At 32.1% G+C, this 17,757-nt stretch overlaps 1 protein-coding gene across 6 annotated transcripts in view; it reads right to left on the bottom strand.

Annotated features, from left to right (window-relative positions):
• Positions 1-17,757, bottom strand: part of ATPCL (ATP-citrate synthase) — a 177,938-nt gene that overhangs the window by 30,285 nt on the left and 129,896 nt on the right. For all 6 annotated transcript variants that reach the window (XM_072520092.1, XM_072520096.1, XM_072520095.1 and 3 more), the window contains exon 3: positions 12,702-12,994. In XM_072520092.1, coding sequence (XP_072376193.1) covers positions 12,702-12,994 — 293 coding nt within the window. The remainder of the gene's footprint in view (positions 1-12,701; positions 12,995-17,757) is intronic.

Genomic DNA, 17,757 nt, shown 5'->3' on the forward strand with positions numbered 1-17,757 from the left:
ATTAACTTCCGATAATGAAGCTTTCTATCTTTAAATAAAAGAAAATTAAAAAACCATTAGCAAATGCGTTAGTTAAAGATAAGATATACCTGTAATTATTATTCTATAGCTTTACACATTATAAATCTCCTGCTAATAAGCATTTAGGTATAATTAGATATCATTTATTTATCTAGAAAACATGAACATTACAAAAGAGAGGCAAACATATTTAAGTTTGACATTTGCACATTCCGGCAGTTTTTCTTTCATTTTCTTTCATTTGGATCGGTGGTTAGGTCATGACTAGTCAAGTAAAATGTCTGGAATCGTTGAAGCTAGTGATAAGTGTAAAACACGTTTACATTTATCTGATGATGCCAAAGAAATTATTAGGAATGCTTATCAAACGGTAAAAGAAGATAATCCAGAAGACGGTAGATTTCTCATCAAGACAACATCTCGATTGACAAGAATGCCATATACAACAGTGTGGAAAATTGTTACAAATAGAATTTAACCTCACAAAAAGCGGAGTGATTTTTCTACATATAAAGCAGTAAATGAAAAAGACGCTGAGGTAATTAGAAGAGTAGTTCACAATTTCTATTCAAAGAACCTAGTTCCAAAGATTAGTATCGACAGATACTAATCTTTGGATTAGTATAGAAAGATATTACGTATTCGACTTCAACTTTATCAAGACTTTGGAATCACATTGGTTTTCGATACAAGAAAATTAATAAGTGATCATCAATAATGGATTCCCCTCGCCTTATTAACTGAAGAAACGAATACTTGGATGCTATATATCTAAATTTAGAGATGAAACAAGACCGGTATTTTATCTGGATGAAATGTGGTTCGATAACTACGATACTGTGTGTGCACAGTGTGCACTCAAGTGTGCTCCCAATTAATAGAGGTCAGCGAATAATTATTCCGAACATGTGATCCAAAAATGGCTGGCTTGAAGGAGACAGTATTTTACTATCGGCAAAAACATTAAAGATAAAAAGCTGGATTACCATGAAAATATGACGAGTAGCTTGTTTAAGGAATGGTTTGAAAAGAAAGTGTTGCCCAATTTGCCTCCAAAAATTGTCATTGTAATAGATAATGCGACGTAAACCTGCGAACAAATTAGAAAAATCCCGGTGTAGGATCGACGAAAAAACAAATATTGGATTTTTTGTATGAAAATGATTTGTACTTTAAAGAAACATATACAAAAAAAGAAAGTTTCTTATAGGCGAATTAGCCAAATGTGATGGTCATATTATATTGCGATTACCTCCTTATTACTGTTTCAACCCTATTGAATTAATCGGAAACCAACTTAAGGGAAGTTTTCTGCTGTCCCAAATTTAGTAGCCAATCGGTGTCACATTTGGTAGAAGAAATAATTGTGTTTCACTTGTTATAAAAACGGAAGATCATTAGAGAACATTAACCTCAATTATTAAAAATACTTTTTTAACATTTGAAATGAATTTATTGACTAAATCAAATTCACTTCTAAGAACTTTTATTACTCTGTTTATGCCATGATATAATATGCCATCTGATATTAAAAAATGTTCACATTTTATTTCTTTTGGCAAAAAGAAAGCGCAAAGTGTTTGCTGAATTACAGGTCTTACAGTCATATTACTTATTTTACCTAGTTGTTTTGCAGTATTAAATGCATTAATTGCAGTATGAAAGGTTTTTCAGGTTCATCCTCTTTTAAGGCGCCAATTATAAGATGCACCATATATCAACCACATGCATCTGTACTTTCATCGACAATTACGTAAAAGTTGTTATCACTTAAAGAAACTTCAATTACTCCAATATAAAATGCATTCAGATTGCCGTTTCTTAGTGTTGCCTCGTTAGAAATATTAAAGTTTAAATATTTTTTACAAAAATTGCCCAAAATGTGCATTTGTAATGTTGTTAATAGAATGTTTGCTGCGAACAGAGTTTTATACAGGTCTTCATTAAACAAACATTTTTCTTTGTTTGATTCATCTTGATCTTGAGCATTTTGAAGACATGATGTATGGATCGACTGCACTACACACCCTCCGGGAGGTCACGATTGAAGAGAGGGAGAGAGATAGAGAGAGAGAGAATGGAGAAGTAAAAGAAAGAAAATTAATATCCAGTAGCCAGTTTATTTTCAGAATTAAACTCTGATAAGAGCCAATGTACAAATTAAGAAGAAAATCAGTAAAAACCTGTAAAACAAATGTTTTGTTCAACTGCGCGCGTTTCTAAACATTGGAGATATGTTCAACACATCGATGTTTGTTCAGGGGACACTCTTGCGAGGAAGAGGGTCACTGGGTCGTTCTGTACAAGTATGATTTTTAATCAAACCATTTACATACTCCGTTTTTTTTATTTCCATACATTGTATATATTACAGATGTTAAAAAAATATAATAAAACCGGATGTTTTAAATAAATTTTTACATTAATTAAAACAAGTAATATCGCGGTATGGAAAAACATTTTTTGTCGTTAAAAGTTTTATTGCATATTATATCCAATATATGACAAATAAAAATAAAGACTGGTTTCATTAGGTTATTTTATTGACTTGTATTAGCAAATATTTACATTTGTTTCTTGCTTTAAGCAAATGCGTGTTTTATAACTGTTTTAATAATATTCATTGCAAACCCGCCCTATCAAAGAATTATAAATCATAAAAGAGCAAAAAATGTTGAACCGACTATAGTTATATAAACGTCCACTGAATGTTTTTGGATATGTTCTTGTTGTAAATCGTAAAAGGTTTTCAAACATATTTTTTTAATTTTTGTAGTTCAGGAGGACTTAGTAGGATTTTTCCATGAAATTCTTTTAGTTTTTTAGTTATTCAAGTTATTCATTTATAACTAACAACTCAATCATAATGGTGGTTTAGATATGGGAAATTAAATCGAAAAGTAGTGACATATTCCAAAAAAGGAAAAGATCCGGACCATATACTTTTATACCTTCACCGAAAAACAAATTAAAATCCTTAAAATCAATGCAATGCACTAGCAGTAGATAAGATAAAGATCATGAAATTAATAGTTAGACATTTTAAAGGAACAAGATTACTAAAAAGACGAAAAATCAATCATTAGTGTGAATGACAAATATTTAGTGATGCTTTCTTCACTTGAATGATTCATCGCTTCTTTTTCTTCGTTATTCTCAATAGGCAAGTGAGTGTTCAATCTTCGATAACTTCTTTACAATCATCCAGCATTTTTTAGGTCGTCCAATCCTTTTTCGCCCTATTTACGATTTATCTCTAAATATTCTTACTATTCTATTTTACGCCATTCTACTAATATGTTTATTCCATTATATTTTTTTTTTACCTATTATGAGTTCTCCTAATCTATTTTGCAACGCCTTCTTTGTTTTCATCTCAGCTGTTTCCATTATTAACTTATGCCAGGACATTTCTACTCTGGTCATCATAATTGTTGCCTTGTACACTTAAGTTTTGGAAGCAAAGCTTTCTTATCGAGGGGTAAGGACGGAGCTGTGGATCGCGCAGAGGTACGACAAAATAAAACAACTGAAAAGCAATAAAACGAGTAAAATGGCAAATTGCGCGACCACCCACTACGTGCTAAGACACACTACGTAGAACGCAGAAACATGCGTGCTTCTTAATAAAATAAATTAAAAACCAGCGCTAACCAACGACTTTATGTCGTATAGGTTCTTAAGAAGTAGCTACACACTTTATTGTTTTCAGTTCTTGTTGACATATCCAGACTCCAATCGAATGCTTAACGAAGTATTGTCACATCCGCATTCCCAATTTTATATCTCTTCACCGTTTATTTGCGCTTTAATTGAATTATCTCTATAAACCTCTTCGACTGCTTTGAAAGTTTTGTGTAATTCACCGGTAGTTGCGGACAATGTGCTACACTTACAAGTTTCTCTTTCTCTTCTTAAATCTCTTTTTTTGAGTACATATTGCAAAATCATCAGTGTAAAGAAAATGCTTGGTATGAGCCGGAGTGAATTAGTCGTTTATTTATATTTTAAAAAGTATTGCTACTAAAATGCTTCTCTTGTTTCGATCTCTCGACCTGCTCATTTTGTCCTTCATGACGAAAAAAGTCTGTTCTGTAGCGAATAATGAACGACCCCAACTAGCTGGTAATCATTACGTTATCGTAAGCTGTCGTCAGATCTACGAAGGCAACCTCCGTTATAAATTTCTTCGAATCCCTTTCAATGTGTTCTTAGTAGAGAACTTGGCCGGTGCAGTACTTGCCAGGTATACATCCTCCTTATTGTGGAATGATTGTGTTCATTTTTTTTTTATTTTAATTACATTCATTACAGTCATTCAATTACAGTCACATTAAAGACACCGGATTGTATATGCAATTCTCAATTGCATATCTTCTACTTGAACACTTTTTATTATCTCTAATTTAAAACTTAATAGTGAACTTTGGAATAGAATAGAATTGGACTCTTAACTGATGAAATAATTTTCACAGGCTCCTATAAAAGTCAAAATGTCCCGTTATCTAATGCATTAGTGTTTTTTGTATTTTTATCATTGCTTTTAATCATTGTGACACTTTTAGATTACCTTAATTTTATCTCGAGTGATTGATTAGAATAAGTGCTTTCCGTTTTCCGTTAGCTGTTGAACTATACTGCACTGAAAATGAATGTACCTGATTTGAGGTTTGATTTAACGTAGATAGTGATTTTAATTAGGTGTTTCAATATTTATTTGCTATATTATTACGACAATAGGTGGGATTAGTTCCTTTCTTAGTCCATAAGTCCTTTTTGTATAAACAAAATCACGATTTCAGATTAATCCGTTGCGAACATTGGCAAATACCAGGAAGTTAAAGCAAAACCATTATTTGTCAAATAATCCCGACAGCAGGATTATTTAGATAAATGAATCCCTGAACATACTATTTACATTAAAAAAGTTTATTTCGGATTTACTATAATACATTAGATTAGATTTAAGTAGGCTTTACATTGGAAACATCTATTTAAACAACACTTCAGATACTTTTAAAATAATAACATATAGCGTGTCCAGGAATTATAGGGTAATTTCTAAAAGGATATAACATTTGTTCTTTCCATTAATTAGATCTGCAATATAAATTTTCCGAAATATTAATCTCAACCATATACCTATCCACTGGTGGAAGGTGGTCGGCAGAGTATAATGTCTCACAACTAGCACTGTAGTAAACTCTGAAACTACCTCGAAACTCACAATATATCACTCGGTCTTAATCTGATATCATTTATTTTTTCGAAAGAGAGTATAAAATCCCTGACATAAGTTTCAGACTGACCAATCGATGGTTTTAACAATATTTTTAGATATTTTGCAAAGTCATATATACAGGAGCCAATTGCACTGATAATGGGTCTCAAAGGAATATTTTGCTTATGAATTTTGGCTAATTAGTCCAGGAGGTAGTGTTTCTGTCTCATTCTTCTTAATTTGTTGTTCAACAGAAATAACCTAGCGGAGTCGTTTTTCACTTTGTTGTGCATGTTGATCTCCAGTAGTTCTTTAATTTAAATGTTGTAATCTTCGGTCTTTAGTATGACAGTCGCAGTCTCTTCCAATTCCAATCAACAGGTAAAAGTAAAGTTTTCGTTTTCAGCATTAGGTATTTGATTGCCCTCTATTTTGCTTTTAAATTGTTTGGCTCGTATTCGTGAAGTTTCCATCCAGAATTTAAGAATTCCCGTCTCTTCTTCTTCTTCTTTTTATGTAGGCATAACTGTCTGTTTTTCAATGTGCCTCCAGTAAGTTATCGTTCCATCGTTTTCGTGGTCTTCCTACTGATCGTCTTCCTATTGGGGAACCGTCTCTTGCCGTCTTTTACTAGTCTATTTGTTGTCATTCGGTTTATATGATCGTTCCATTCTAATCTTCTATTTCTTACTCAGTTCTTGATGTTCTTCACCTTGCATCTACGTCGTGTATCTGTACTTCTATCTCTGTCCCATAGTGTCTTGCCATTATTTTTTCTGTTTTCATCTCTGCTGTTTCTAACATCCTTTTTGTCGCCTCTATGTAAGGTCGTGTTTCTGCCACGTGTGTCATTATTGGTCTGATGACTGTTTTGTAAATTCTGCCTTTCGTTTCTTTCCCGGCATTTTTATTTCTCTTTCATTTGCTCTATTCACTTGATCTTCCACTTCAGTTTCGAGCTTTCCGTAGCTAAATAAAGTGATGCCTAGATATTTAAACTCCATCACTTGTTCTATTATCTGACCTTCCAGCTCCAGTTTACATCTTAGTAAATTAGCTGTTGTAACCATGCATTTTGTCTTTTTGGGGAAATTAACATGTTAAATTTTCTGGCGGTTATATTAAATTGGTGCAGCATACATTGTAAATCCTATTCACTTTGAGAGAGTAGTATTGCGCCGTCTGCATAGCAGATTATTTTAAGTTATTTTTCTCCCATTTGGTATCCTTTTTTAGTTCTTACTTTTTTATTATTTAATCCATAATCAGGTTAAACAATAAAGGAGTCAGGGAATCTCCCTGTCTTTTTCCATTGCCAGCTTCAATAGGGTCGGTTTTTTCTTATTCCACTTTTACTTTTATTGTGTTGTGTTGGAAGATATTTTCGATCGTTTTGATTATTCCTAGAGGTATCTCTCTTGCGTACAATAAGTGAATAACGTCCTTTAATTTGACACGGTCAAATGCCTTCTTAAGGTCCACGAAACATAGATATGCCAGTTTGTTGTATTCTAACGATTTCTCTTGAACTTGCCTCATTATAAATATGGCGTCGGTGCATGATCTTCCCGTACGTAAAACCTTCTGGTTGTTACTTGTAGTATTGTGTTTAATAAATTAATTCCTCTGTAATTTTTCGAATCCGATTTGTCTCCCTTTTTGAAGAGAGGTATTAGGATGCTTGATCTCCATTCTTGAGGAATTCTGTTTTGTTCTATTATTTTTTGGATCACTTTTAAGAGTTGTTTGGTTAGATCTGGTCCTCCGTACTTTAGGAGTTCGTTCGATATTATGTCCTCTCCCCGTGATTTTCTATTTTTTAATTTTCTTAATGCTTCCTTTACCTTTTCCTCCTCAATATTTATTTCTTCGTTTGTCGAATTTCCGTCTTGGCATTAGTAATTATCTAAACCAGTATTATGCCTGGTGCGATAGCACTACCTTACATAGGTAGATACAAGTTTCTACCTTTTGGAACATGAATTCTCAGCATCATAAGTGAACTTATTAAAAATTTCACCAATCAGGAACAATCCACCCAAATACTCTACAAAACTAAACATAGACTCTTTAAAAGACCAAAATTCAAAATGTTTGTAAGGAGAGAAAATGTAAACGAGATGTGGACAAACAAATGTATCATAAAACACGCTACAAATGAAAGTATATGAGACTGGAAAAAGACCTTCACACAACAAAAATATCAAAGCCATGGTTCAACACCGAAATCAGAAATTTGCCATAGGAGACGAGGAAAACATACCTACAATACAATAGTAATAAAACAAAGCACCCTATCAATAATGCAAAGATATAAGAAACAACATCAATTCTAAAATAAGAAGCATAAAAAGAGACTATTGCACATAATTCACCAAAGACATGGAACAAGACCTATATGGAAAGTAAAGGAAAATTTGGAAAATGTCTGGAGATAGAAAAACAAGCATTATTGAATATAAAAATCTAAGGCAAAGAAATGCTCGGATTACCGGCTAATTAGCCTGTTTTAAAAATATTGTTTAAGGCAATTCATAGTAGAATTTATAAAAAATGTGAGTCTTTTATGGGTGGCACGCACTTTGGATTTCGTGAAGGTATCGGAACAAGAGAAGCCTTAATTAGTATTCCGGTCCTAGTTTAACTTTCTAGGAATATATAAGTGCTAATATACTCTTGTTTTATAGATTATGAAAAGGCTTTCTAGCGTGTCTAACACGAAAAACCTCTGCATACTATTAAATAGGTTGGCCTGGATAATCATGATTTAACTTTAATTGTCAACTTGTACTGGAATCAGACTGCCCAAATAAAAGTTTATGCCCAGTTATTTGAAGAGGTCAGAATTAGAATAGGTGTTCGTCAATAGTTTGTAGAATACCATTCACTTTGTAAACGTTTAAATACAGTGTAAATAATTTTAATCGTGGTGTAAATTTTCTTTATAATAATAAATTTATTTGACAATAAATTTTAAATAATAACCTATTATTACAAAATTGTCCTCATATTGGTAGAGCATTTCAGAATAACAAGTTAAAAATGTTTTTAATATCGACCTACTGTTGTTTTATTTTTCTAGTATAAAATTTTCACGAATAAAAATTAGGCTAGGGTAGATTCTACAAATTTTACAAAACAAAGCTCAAGAGTTTTCTATGAATCACAATTTTTTTTAGTCAACAAAATTGCAATTTATTGCCCTTATAAAATTGCAATTGTTTCATTTTCAGCCAATTTTGTATTCCACCTTGTACAGTAGAAAAGAAAAAGTGATGAAAAGATAACCCGTAAGTTCTCAATTCGTCCTACGGGGTGTTATTTTCATACATTCTGGTTATTGTCGATCACTTCTTGGACTTTTTCATTGACCCAAGATCAATGGAGCATTCGTAGGTCGAGTATAAAAAGTGCCCGAGAGTACTCCACTAGCTAAACTATTATAGAACGACACTTTTGGGCAGTAGTATAAGTCATTATGCTTTAAGTTACAACGTGTACCTTTTTAATACCTCTTATATAATCTTGGCTGTTCCTCTAATGCCGAAATAATCTAATATTTTAAATATTTTTTCATTAATTCATCTTCTCCTCGAGCTCCGCCTTTGGGACTTTGGTGTCCAACAGTAACTTTAATCTGAATGATTAATAAATTTATTCTGAATTAGTATCTAACGACAATCGTCTAACTTCTCATTCTCGGAGTCTAATCCTAAATACCATCTGAGGATTTCGTTTTTTAAAATAATTGGCTCACCATTGTCTCTCTTTATTTGTAAGGCATATTGTCTCCTTTCCGTAGTGTAATATATGAGTATCAGAAAAAACTACTAATTTATTAATAATAAAAAATATTATGTAAGAATTTATGCAGTCTGGAGTTTGCGTTCCAAAAATTTAATTGCTTCATAAACACATTGTTAAATATGCCATAAAAATATTTATCTTACGTTTTTATGCAAAATTGAATAGACCGTTTTTATAATCGTAGTTTTAGGCTTCTAATAGTTTGTGACCTTCGAAACAAAGTTCAAACTGTTTATGCTACATAGGCTTATACATATTAAATAAAGATTGTGCGTATTTTTGACAATATTCTAATCACATATAGACTGGTAATGTCATTTGGTATGCCATCGTACTTATTTACAATAGTTCTAAGCGTATGTACAAATTAATAAAATCAACTTAAGCCTTAAAAACACCATCGTTGTAGCAGAAGAAAATACGATAGATGAAGTAGATCTAAGAAAAAAGAAACCCTGGATTATCTATGATATGCTAGAGTTGATAGGTCTGACGCATGGTCAAAAATAAAGACATCAGTAAATACAAGCAATTAAACAAGCACATAGACCAACAAATTAAAGAAGCAGAATAATACGTTAGGCGATAGATGTAAGGAAGTAGAACACCTCAACATAAAGACAGATAATAGCACAAGAAAATTAAAGAGGTCTCAGGCATGTGGAAACCCAAACACCTGTCAAAATTAATTGATGGAAACAATGAAACAGTTAGATGCTGATAAACAAAAACAAATTTGGGAAAGAAACCTTACGGAATTATTTGGAGATACAGTCCAGAACAAAGTGTTGATCTAGACTACGATCTCGCCATTCTTCTCTCAGAGGTAACATTAGCCATAACTAAAACAAAAGCACAGAAGGCACCCGGTGAACAGACAACGGCGGCTGAACACTTTAAAAACTTAAATACTGCTGCAACCAGATATTTGCAACGCTTCTTTAATCGTGTATATAAAACTAGACACTACCTTAAGACTGACTCAAAAGCACATATGGATACTCACTATCTAAGAAGCATAAGGCCAGAAAATGTAATGACCACAGAACAATATCTCTGATGAATCACGCAGCAAAAATTTTCATGAGGATCATCTTTAACCGTATTTAAAACAAATGCGATGAATATCCAAACTGCTCACAATATGGTTTCAAAAAGGCTACGCAAATAAGAGATACAATCCTGGGACTCACGTTAATTGTTTAAAGATATTTGGAAGTGAAAAGAAACCTCTGCACCTGCTTAGTTGATAACAACAAAGCTTGTGATCGATTTAAACATAAAAAATTAATAGAAATTCTCTAACAAGTGGAATTCTTCCCAATTCTTTTTAATGTTTATGATACGTTGATCATAGAAGAAAATAAACAATAGCTCCAGATACTAATGCATATACTCACAAAAGATAGCACCACAATGGGGTTGGAAATTCATAATATAAAAACAACGTTAGTTTTCAGCCGAGACTTACAAGCCCATCACATCTTAATGTTAGTGTCAATGGAATATACATATATGATATATATATACAGTGTTGGTATAAAGTGTGGAACCAAGTGAATATCTTCGTAACGAAAAAGACGATATTCATGACACTTTGCATGCAAGTACAATGGCACATAAAGCATCCGATGCTATATTTATCACGTCATATATCAAGATATCCTGGCATACATTCGAATGGACGAATGATGATGAATGATGAATGATGATGATGATGATGAAGGATGCATTTTATCTCCTTTATTATTTACCATCTATATAGAATTCATAATGCGCAAGGTTTTGGATGGTTGGGAGGGAGGAGTAAATCTAGGCAGTGTCAAGATAATCTAACTTGCGTTTTACAGACGACACTACACTTCTAGTCTCGTCTCCAGAACTTACTAAAAAAGTCGAGGTAGAAAGTTTGGACAAACGGTTAACTACAACAAAACCAAAATCGCCGAACGAATGTCTAGGTTCTAGATGAAATGAAACCCAATCGACGTCTTTCTAGTACAGTTTACGCTGGAATTTTAAAGTTCTTTGATAAGATCCATCCACATGATTACAAAATGAAGCGGTTTTTGGTCTAAGGGAGTCCTCAGAGTCAGCGCTAATGCGATCGATCTTCACATCGATGGCCAGATATTACAAAAATGCTTCTCAACAAACAGTATACTGAGATGACCATATAACAGTTGACTGAAACCAATGGAGAAATATGATTAATTAAACTGTGGAGGAGCTAAAGCTCAATGATAAACCAACCACGACACATCTGTCAAGATGTTAATGACTATCATGATGGTGTGTTGTTTTAGTAATTCGATTAGTATACCTTGTGGTCCACATGTTTTCGATTTTTTACAGTTTTTATTGCATCTTCGACTTCCTATACTGTTATTTATTTTTTATTTTTAATTTTAACAGAATAAAAGACATAAAATAACAGGGTTAAAAAATATATACGTTGTATATTGAATAAAAATGGAACTGCAATGAAAAAATATAACGAATATCATTCGATAGAACTGGCTAAATGGTCTTTACCAAAGTCATCTAATTAAGACAAAAAAAGAACTATATTTCTTGACAAGTTTAATAGTTTAATTGCAAATACGATTTCCACCATTGACAACAGTGTCAGTATCGAATGACAATTAGATGACAATTAGATTAGATGACAACAGTGTCAATGGACATATTACGTCACAAACCAACTAATACTACATTGAGCTAAAAACTAACCGTGAACTTCTCCATCCGATGAAACAACGCCAAGTCTCATACCTCACATTCTGAAAGGTAAAACATATGAACTATTAAGAATGCTAAAACGCAAAAGAGGCCACAAAAAATAGCAATTACGGCTTCCAGACACACTAACTGGTGTGGACTAAGCAATGTGGAAATTATATTTAGCAAAACAGAGGAATATATCCGTGTAAGCGGATACAAATTTGTGCGCTGGATGTACATTATGTACACTTTATATGTACATACTAAGACGAAACTGTTTAGGTTTCAGGGAGTTGACAAAAAATAGAATCTCCTCCATCTAGTGTCACAAAGTGATTCATATGGCGGCCAAAATAAAATCAAATACATTTTTAAATTGTTTCAAATCTTAGTAGGAATGAAAGTACTAGGAATGCGATGGAGATTTTGGGCCGAAAGTAAAAGTGGAAAGGAAGAATCCCTAAAGTTTTATATCTGGAAATGGGACGAACATAAATAAAATTGCTTTAAAAAACTCATGCTTCACAATATCATCAAACAAATGTTTTCTTCTTTGAGAACATCAATAAAATACAGTTAAACACTAGTAAATAGAGGAAAGATACTCGTAAAATTCCAAGATATTGCATAATTTTAATGGTCAAAGGATTTTAAATCATTCTCATTTGAATTTAAGTCAGGTCTGAATGATTGGTATTCATGTGTCAAACACTTGTGAGCATAAACTATCCGTTTCTGGCCATAAAATGTTTAGTAAATAGAAAGTTTAGACACAATGTCGTAATATGATCATATTTACTGAATTTTAAAACAGCAACAAACTTTAAAAGCAAATTTCTCAAAAGCACTAAGAAGGTACTACCTATACGCTTATACTCTAACCTTTTTGGTGTAACTACTTTAATTTAAATTTAAAATAATACTTTACCTTAGAAATAGTTCCTGCGTCCACAGTCTCCCCCACAGGAATATCTAATTTAACAGCTTTGCTGTCGACATCACCGATATCGACACCCCCTTCGTGGTAAAAGAGGATAGTGTCTGCGTGACGATGCGAGTATATGCAGACATAGGCCTCTTCTTCTTGCTTGTGTGGAATGAAAGGTTCGATGATGAAGTTCCGTAGTTTTCCTGTGGCATTGCCGACTTTTTGATTTTGGTTCATGCGTTCATTTACCCAATCCACGACAGTATTTAAATCTTTATTTACGGCTATCAGTCCTGTAGAATAAAATATAATGATTATTATAAGTATCTCCGTAATTGATATCTTTTATAAAATTAACGAGAAAAGAAGTTCTGAAACTTCTTTTGGGTCAGGTTTTAAGCTAAATAATATTTTATGTGGGTTAAACAGCAAAGCTTGATTAAAAGACAATGCAAAATGGATCCGATTAACACATGGGTACCATAAAGAAAAATAGAATGACGTATAACACAATGTAAGAATATCTCGAGACAAAGGCAAAATGTAAGGCCGTAGAGGTGTAGAGTGAAAATATGCGTGGAAATACTATATGAAAGTTACATACTGCGAGAGATAATGAGGTACGACGCTTTCCACAGATGGAAGCACAAAAGACCCAAATAACAAATAGTACAATAAAATCATAATACCAGAGAGAAAATCAACAATCACATCAGAGAGAAAACAAAATACCAGAGAGAAAACACTTCAAAAAACAAGAACAACGCACAATGAAGATAGTTCGTAGCTCATAACACTCGTGGAGAATCGCAACGTACAGCGTGGACCCAGTTAATTTTAAGTAGATAATTTATGCACTAATTCTGAGTTTATGTTTCAGGCATCGTACAAAAAAAATCCAAAAAACAACAAAAAACGGCTTCGGCCACCAAAAAAATCAAAAAACTACTAACAAAAACCTGCGCAAGCCAAAAAAATATTAACAAAAACCATTAAAAACCCGGGCATGTAGGGCCCAACCCCTTGAGCACCAAGTCGCCGAACTGACCCTAGCTCAGAGCGGAGACTTAGGCCCAAGTAAGCCATTTTAGTTCGCGGATAAGCCACATTAAGATAAAAGGAATATAGCGACAATGCGCTGTCCTGAGTTTAGAATTCGGTTAGGAAACCATGTTGAGGTTCTATTACCCAGGACCTCCACATGAAGAGCATTTTGCTGATAGTTGTGCCCCTATCACGCATCAGAGTGCTATAGGGGGGAAAGGGATGGTCTGGAGCCTTGGAGCGCGGTGGAGTGACTTCTGTATTTACTCGAGTTAACACACCTCGCTCCAATGAATTGTTACACCACGTAATTCTTAGGGGTGAACATTTCTCACAGGCTGGGGTTAATTAAATTGCTTGCTTGCTACTACATGAAAATGAATTGCAAGGAGGAATAAATTTAGAAAGATAAGATGATGCTTTAAATGAAGCTAATATATATGAAACAGAGAATATAGGTAAGTTCAGAAAATGATGAAGAATGCATGCCAAAGATAGAAACAACAAAAAAGAAAGAAAAATAAAAGCACTAAAATATTTAAGTAAATATGAAACATATACTGCCCATAGTTTAATATTAACAAAGGAAAATGATCCTTTATGCTATGAAGATGCCATAAAAGATCCAGAATAGGTAGAATCTATAAGAAATAAGTACTCTCACATGAAAAACTAAATAAATGGATAGAACTAGTATTACGTAAAAATAAAAAAGCTATCCAAACAAAATGGGTTTTAGAATAAAGGATGATGGAACTAAGAAAGCCAGAATAGTAGACAAAGCTTTTCCAATTAAGGAGGAGAGTGAATTTGAACCAAATTACTCACCAGTAACAAGAACATAAACAATTAAGCTATTTTTATCAATAGCATTACAAAATAATTGAAAAATCAAATAAATGGATATCACAACTGCATTTTTAAACGGATTGGGTACTTAAAAATGATATCTATATTTATGCATCAAAAGAACTTACCAAAAAAAGTCAAGACTATTCAAACTGAATAGAGCTTTATATATTTATATGGTTTAAAAGAATCGTCAAAGGTATGGAATAATACATTCAACGAATTTGTTGCTCAAAATATTTTTGAAAGATCGATGTATGATTGTTGTTTCTATAATAACAAAAAAGGTTATATATATATATATATATATATATATATATATATATATATATATATATATATTAGAAGTGATTATTTCTACCAAAAAACTAATTTATAAATATGTTGGAATTATCGGGTAAAGTGGTCTCTAATGAAAATCTTGGCGTACAAATACATTTAAAACACTCACAGAAATTAAAAGATTTCGCAAATAAAAACTGACATTGAAGTATTTGAAATATTGATTGTAGAGATTAAATTGTCTTATGCAATTTAATTTAATTCTTGAGATGTATTACATTAACAAAAATAAAAACACTTTAAATTATAAAACGGACACTGGACAGTTAAGTAACATATGTAATATACTGAACAAAAAAACCTTAATAATTCAAAGAAATATCATGTTCTAACGTTTTTTTTATTGTTATTTTTACATTTGAAGTAATTTTAATTTTTTATCGTATTGCTGTAACGAACGTGCTTAAGACAATTTAATCTTGACATTCAATATTTCAAATACTTCAATGTCAGTTTTTATTTGCGAAATTTTTTAATTTTTGTGTTTTTAAATGTATTTGTATACATCAAGTAAAAGTTTTTTTGTTGGAACAATGTTGATTGTAGCTATCTTCGACATGTAACATTTAGTTGTATAATTTACGTTCACAAATTAAAATATAAGTAACAAACACAATTCAAATTAAAAATAAAACAGACACAACGTTAATAAAACTTAATGACAGTTACCGAACTAAACGTTGTGTCTGTTTTATTTTTAATTTGAATTGTGTTTGTTTCCTATATTTTAATTTGTGAACGTAAATTATACAACTAAATGTTACATGTCGAAGATAGCTACAATCAACATTGTTCCAACAAAAAAACTTTTACTTGATGTTATTAAAATAAATCGCACTGCCATTAACCTCAATCAAGTAAGTATATAAACAACAAACTATTATTAAATTGTATTTTACCATGTTTTAAATAATTGTAGCTCTCATCTGATGATGCCAATGAAAATTGGCGAAATATAATGAACTGTTGAACAGAGTACACTTGGCTTTCAATCAGCTGTATACCCAATTAACCTCAACCCCCTTATATATATATATATATATATATATATATATATATATATATATATATATATATATATATATATAGAGAGAAAAGGAGTACGACCGTCAATCCAATATAAACTAAGGTACACTCGAAGAGTGGTGGGTTTATCGGTCAAAGTGGAGAAATAAAAGACAAAGACGATGGCTACTTCATCTATTTATTGAAGACGTTTCGCTTTCTGCTCAGAAAGCATCATCAGTTCATCTAAAAAGAACAATATGAAACCAAACATCCATAGAGAAGTTATAACCAAAGTGTGTTACCTTACAAAGACATGTAGCAGTCAGTGATGTAAAAAATATGAAAAAGCTTACAAAGCAGGACATTCAGAGTTAACGTTGTATATAACAATTAATTGAAACTAGGTAAAGTTTGCAATTTGACAAAATTAGCACAGCAAAAGAACATGTGATAAAAATACATGTATATATAAAAAAAAATTTTATAAAAACTTAGTAAAAAAACATTAAGGTTTATTTTAAAGTGTAAAGAACTAGAAAGATCATTAGATTGCACTTCCAACAAATTTATTTAAAAATTATATTTTAATTTTAACTTTAGGTAACATTATAAGTTATTAAAGATTAATAGTAATAAAGAAAAAAAATGAAGTTACCAGTCTTTAGCTTACTGAGGCTCGTTGGTAAATGAATTTAAAAGTTTTGACACCACGCACAACAACGTGAGTAGAAGTGGCCTTGAAGTCACAATGACATAAACAGCAAGGCAGGCTACCAACCTCTATGTATAAGGCGGTATATTCAAAGAGTGTGATAAATTTGGTTGACAACTTGTCGTTAAAAAACCAAGCAGTGAAAGGAAAAGGTGGTTAAAATCACCATTTAACCCTACAGTGATTGATCTGTCAACAAAGAACAAAGCAAGAGAAGTCAATCCAATATATCATATATTGTAATATTATGACGTCACTAGTTAGCCAGCTAACAGGTGAAGATTAATAAAAATTTCCACAGTCCAAAGGTTCAAATATTAAGGACCATAATGAAAAGGATTCTATGAATCAGATTCAATTTAAAGTTTTATCAAACAAGTTCATCAAAAAGAACAATTACTTAATTATGTAAAAGTGTTATTGACAAATATTAATAAAAAATGAGTTGATAAATCTTAATTAAAGAAGGAATAATTTATTTATATTTATTTTTATTTTTATTTAAATTTATTATAAGAAAATGTGATAAAGAAAACCCCAAAATGGGACAAAATTTAAGTAAACAACATATCAAGCATAATTCTGTAAAATTAATGCATGATAAATTTGGCTCAAATTACTAATGTCCGTTCTCTTATTAAGAGTATTAGGATGTTTTAATATTGCACACATTTCTAAAAACTGTCTTTTAACGAGATTGCGTTCAGTGCCAAGAATTTTAACTTCATTAAAGTTTACTTCATGCTTAGTGTTAATGGCATGTTGGGCAAGAGCACAAGTATGCTTAGATAAATTGATATCACTGCGGTGTGTCGTAAGACGCCCTCTCAGTGATCTCCCAGTCTGACCGATGTAACATGAGTCACACTCAGCACAAGGTATATGATATATTACATTCACTTGTTCCAGAAGGGACAGAGGTGTTTTAGTTTTAGAGAACAAATTCCTGACAGTCTTAGCATTCTTAATAGCAATTTTAACAGGTACGTTATTATGTTTGTACAGTTTAACGAGTTTCTCAGTAACTTGAGGAAAATAAGGTAAAGAGGAGTAATGGGTAGTTGGATTCCCAAGTACAGTATTAGGCAGAACAGTGTTATT

The sequence above is a fragment of the Diabrotica undecimpunctata genome, chromosome 1 (assembly GCF_040954645.1).
Source record: "Diabrotica undecimpunctata isolate CICGRU chromosome 1, icDiaUnde3, whole genome shotgun sequence".
Classification (NCBI taxonomy): Eukaryota; Metazoa; Arthropoda; class Insecta; order Coleoptera; family Chrysomelidae; genus Diabrotica; species Diabrotica undecimpunctata.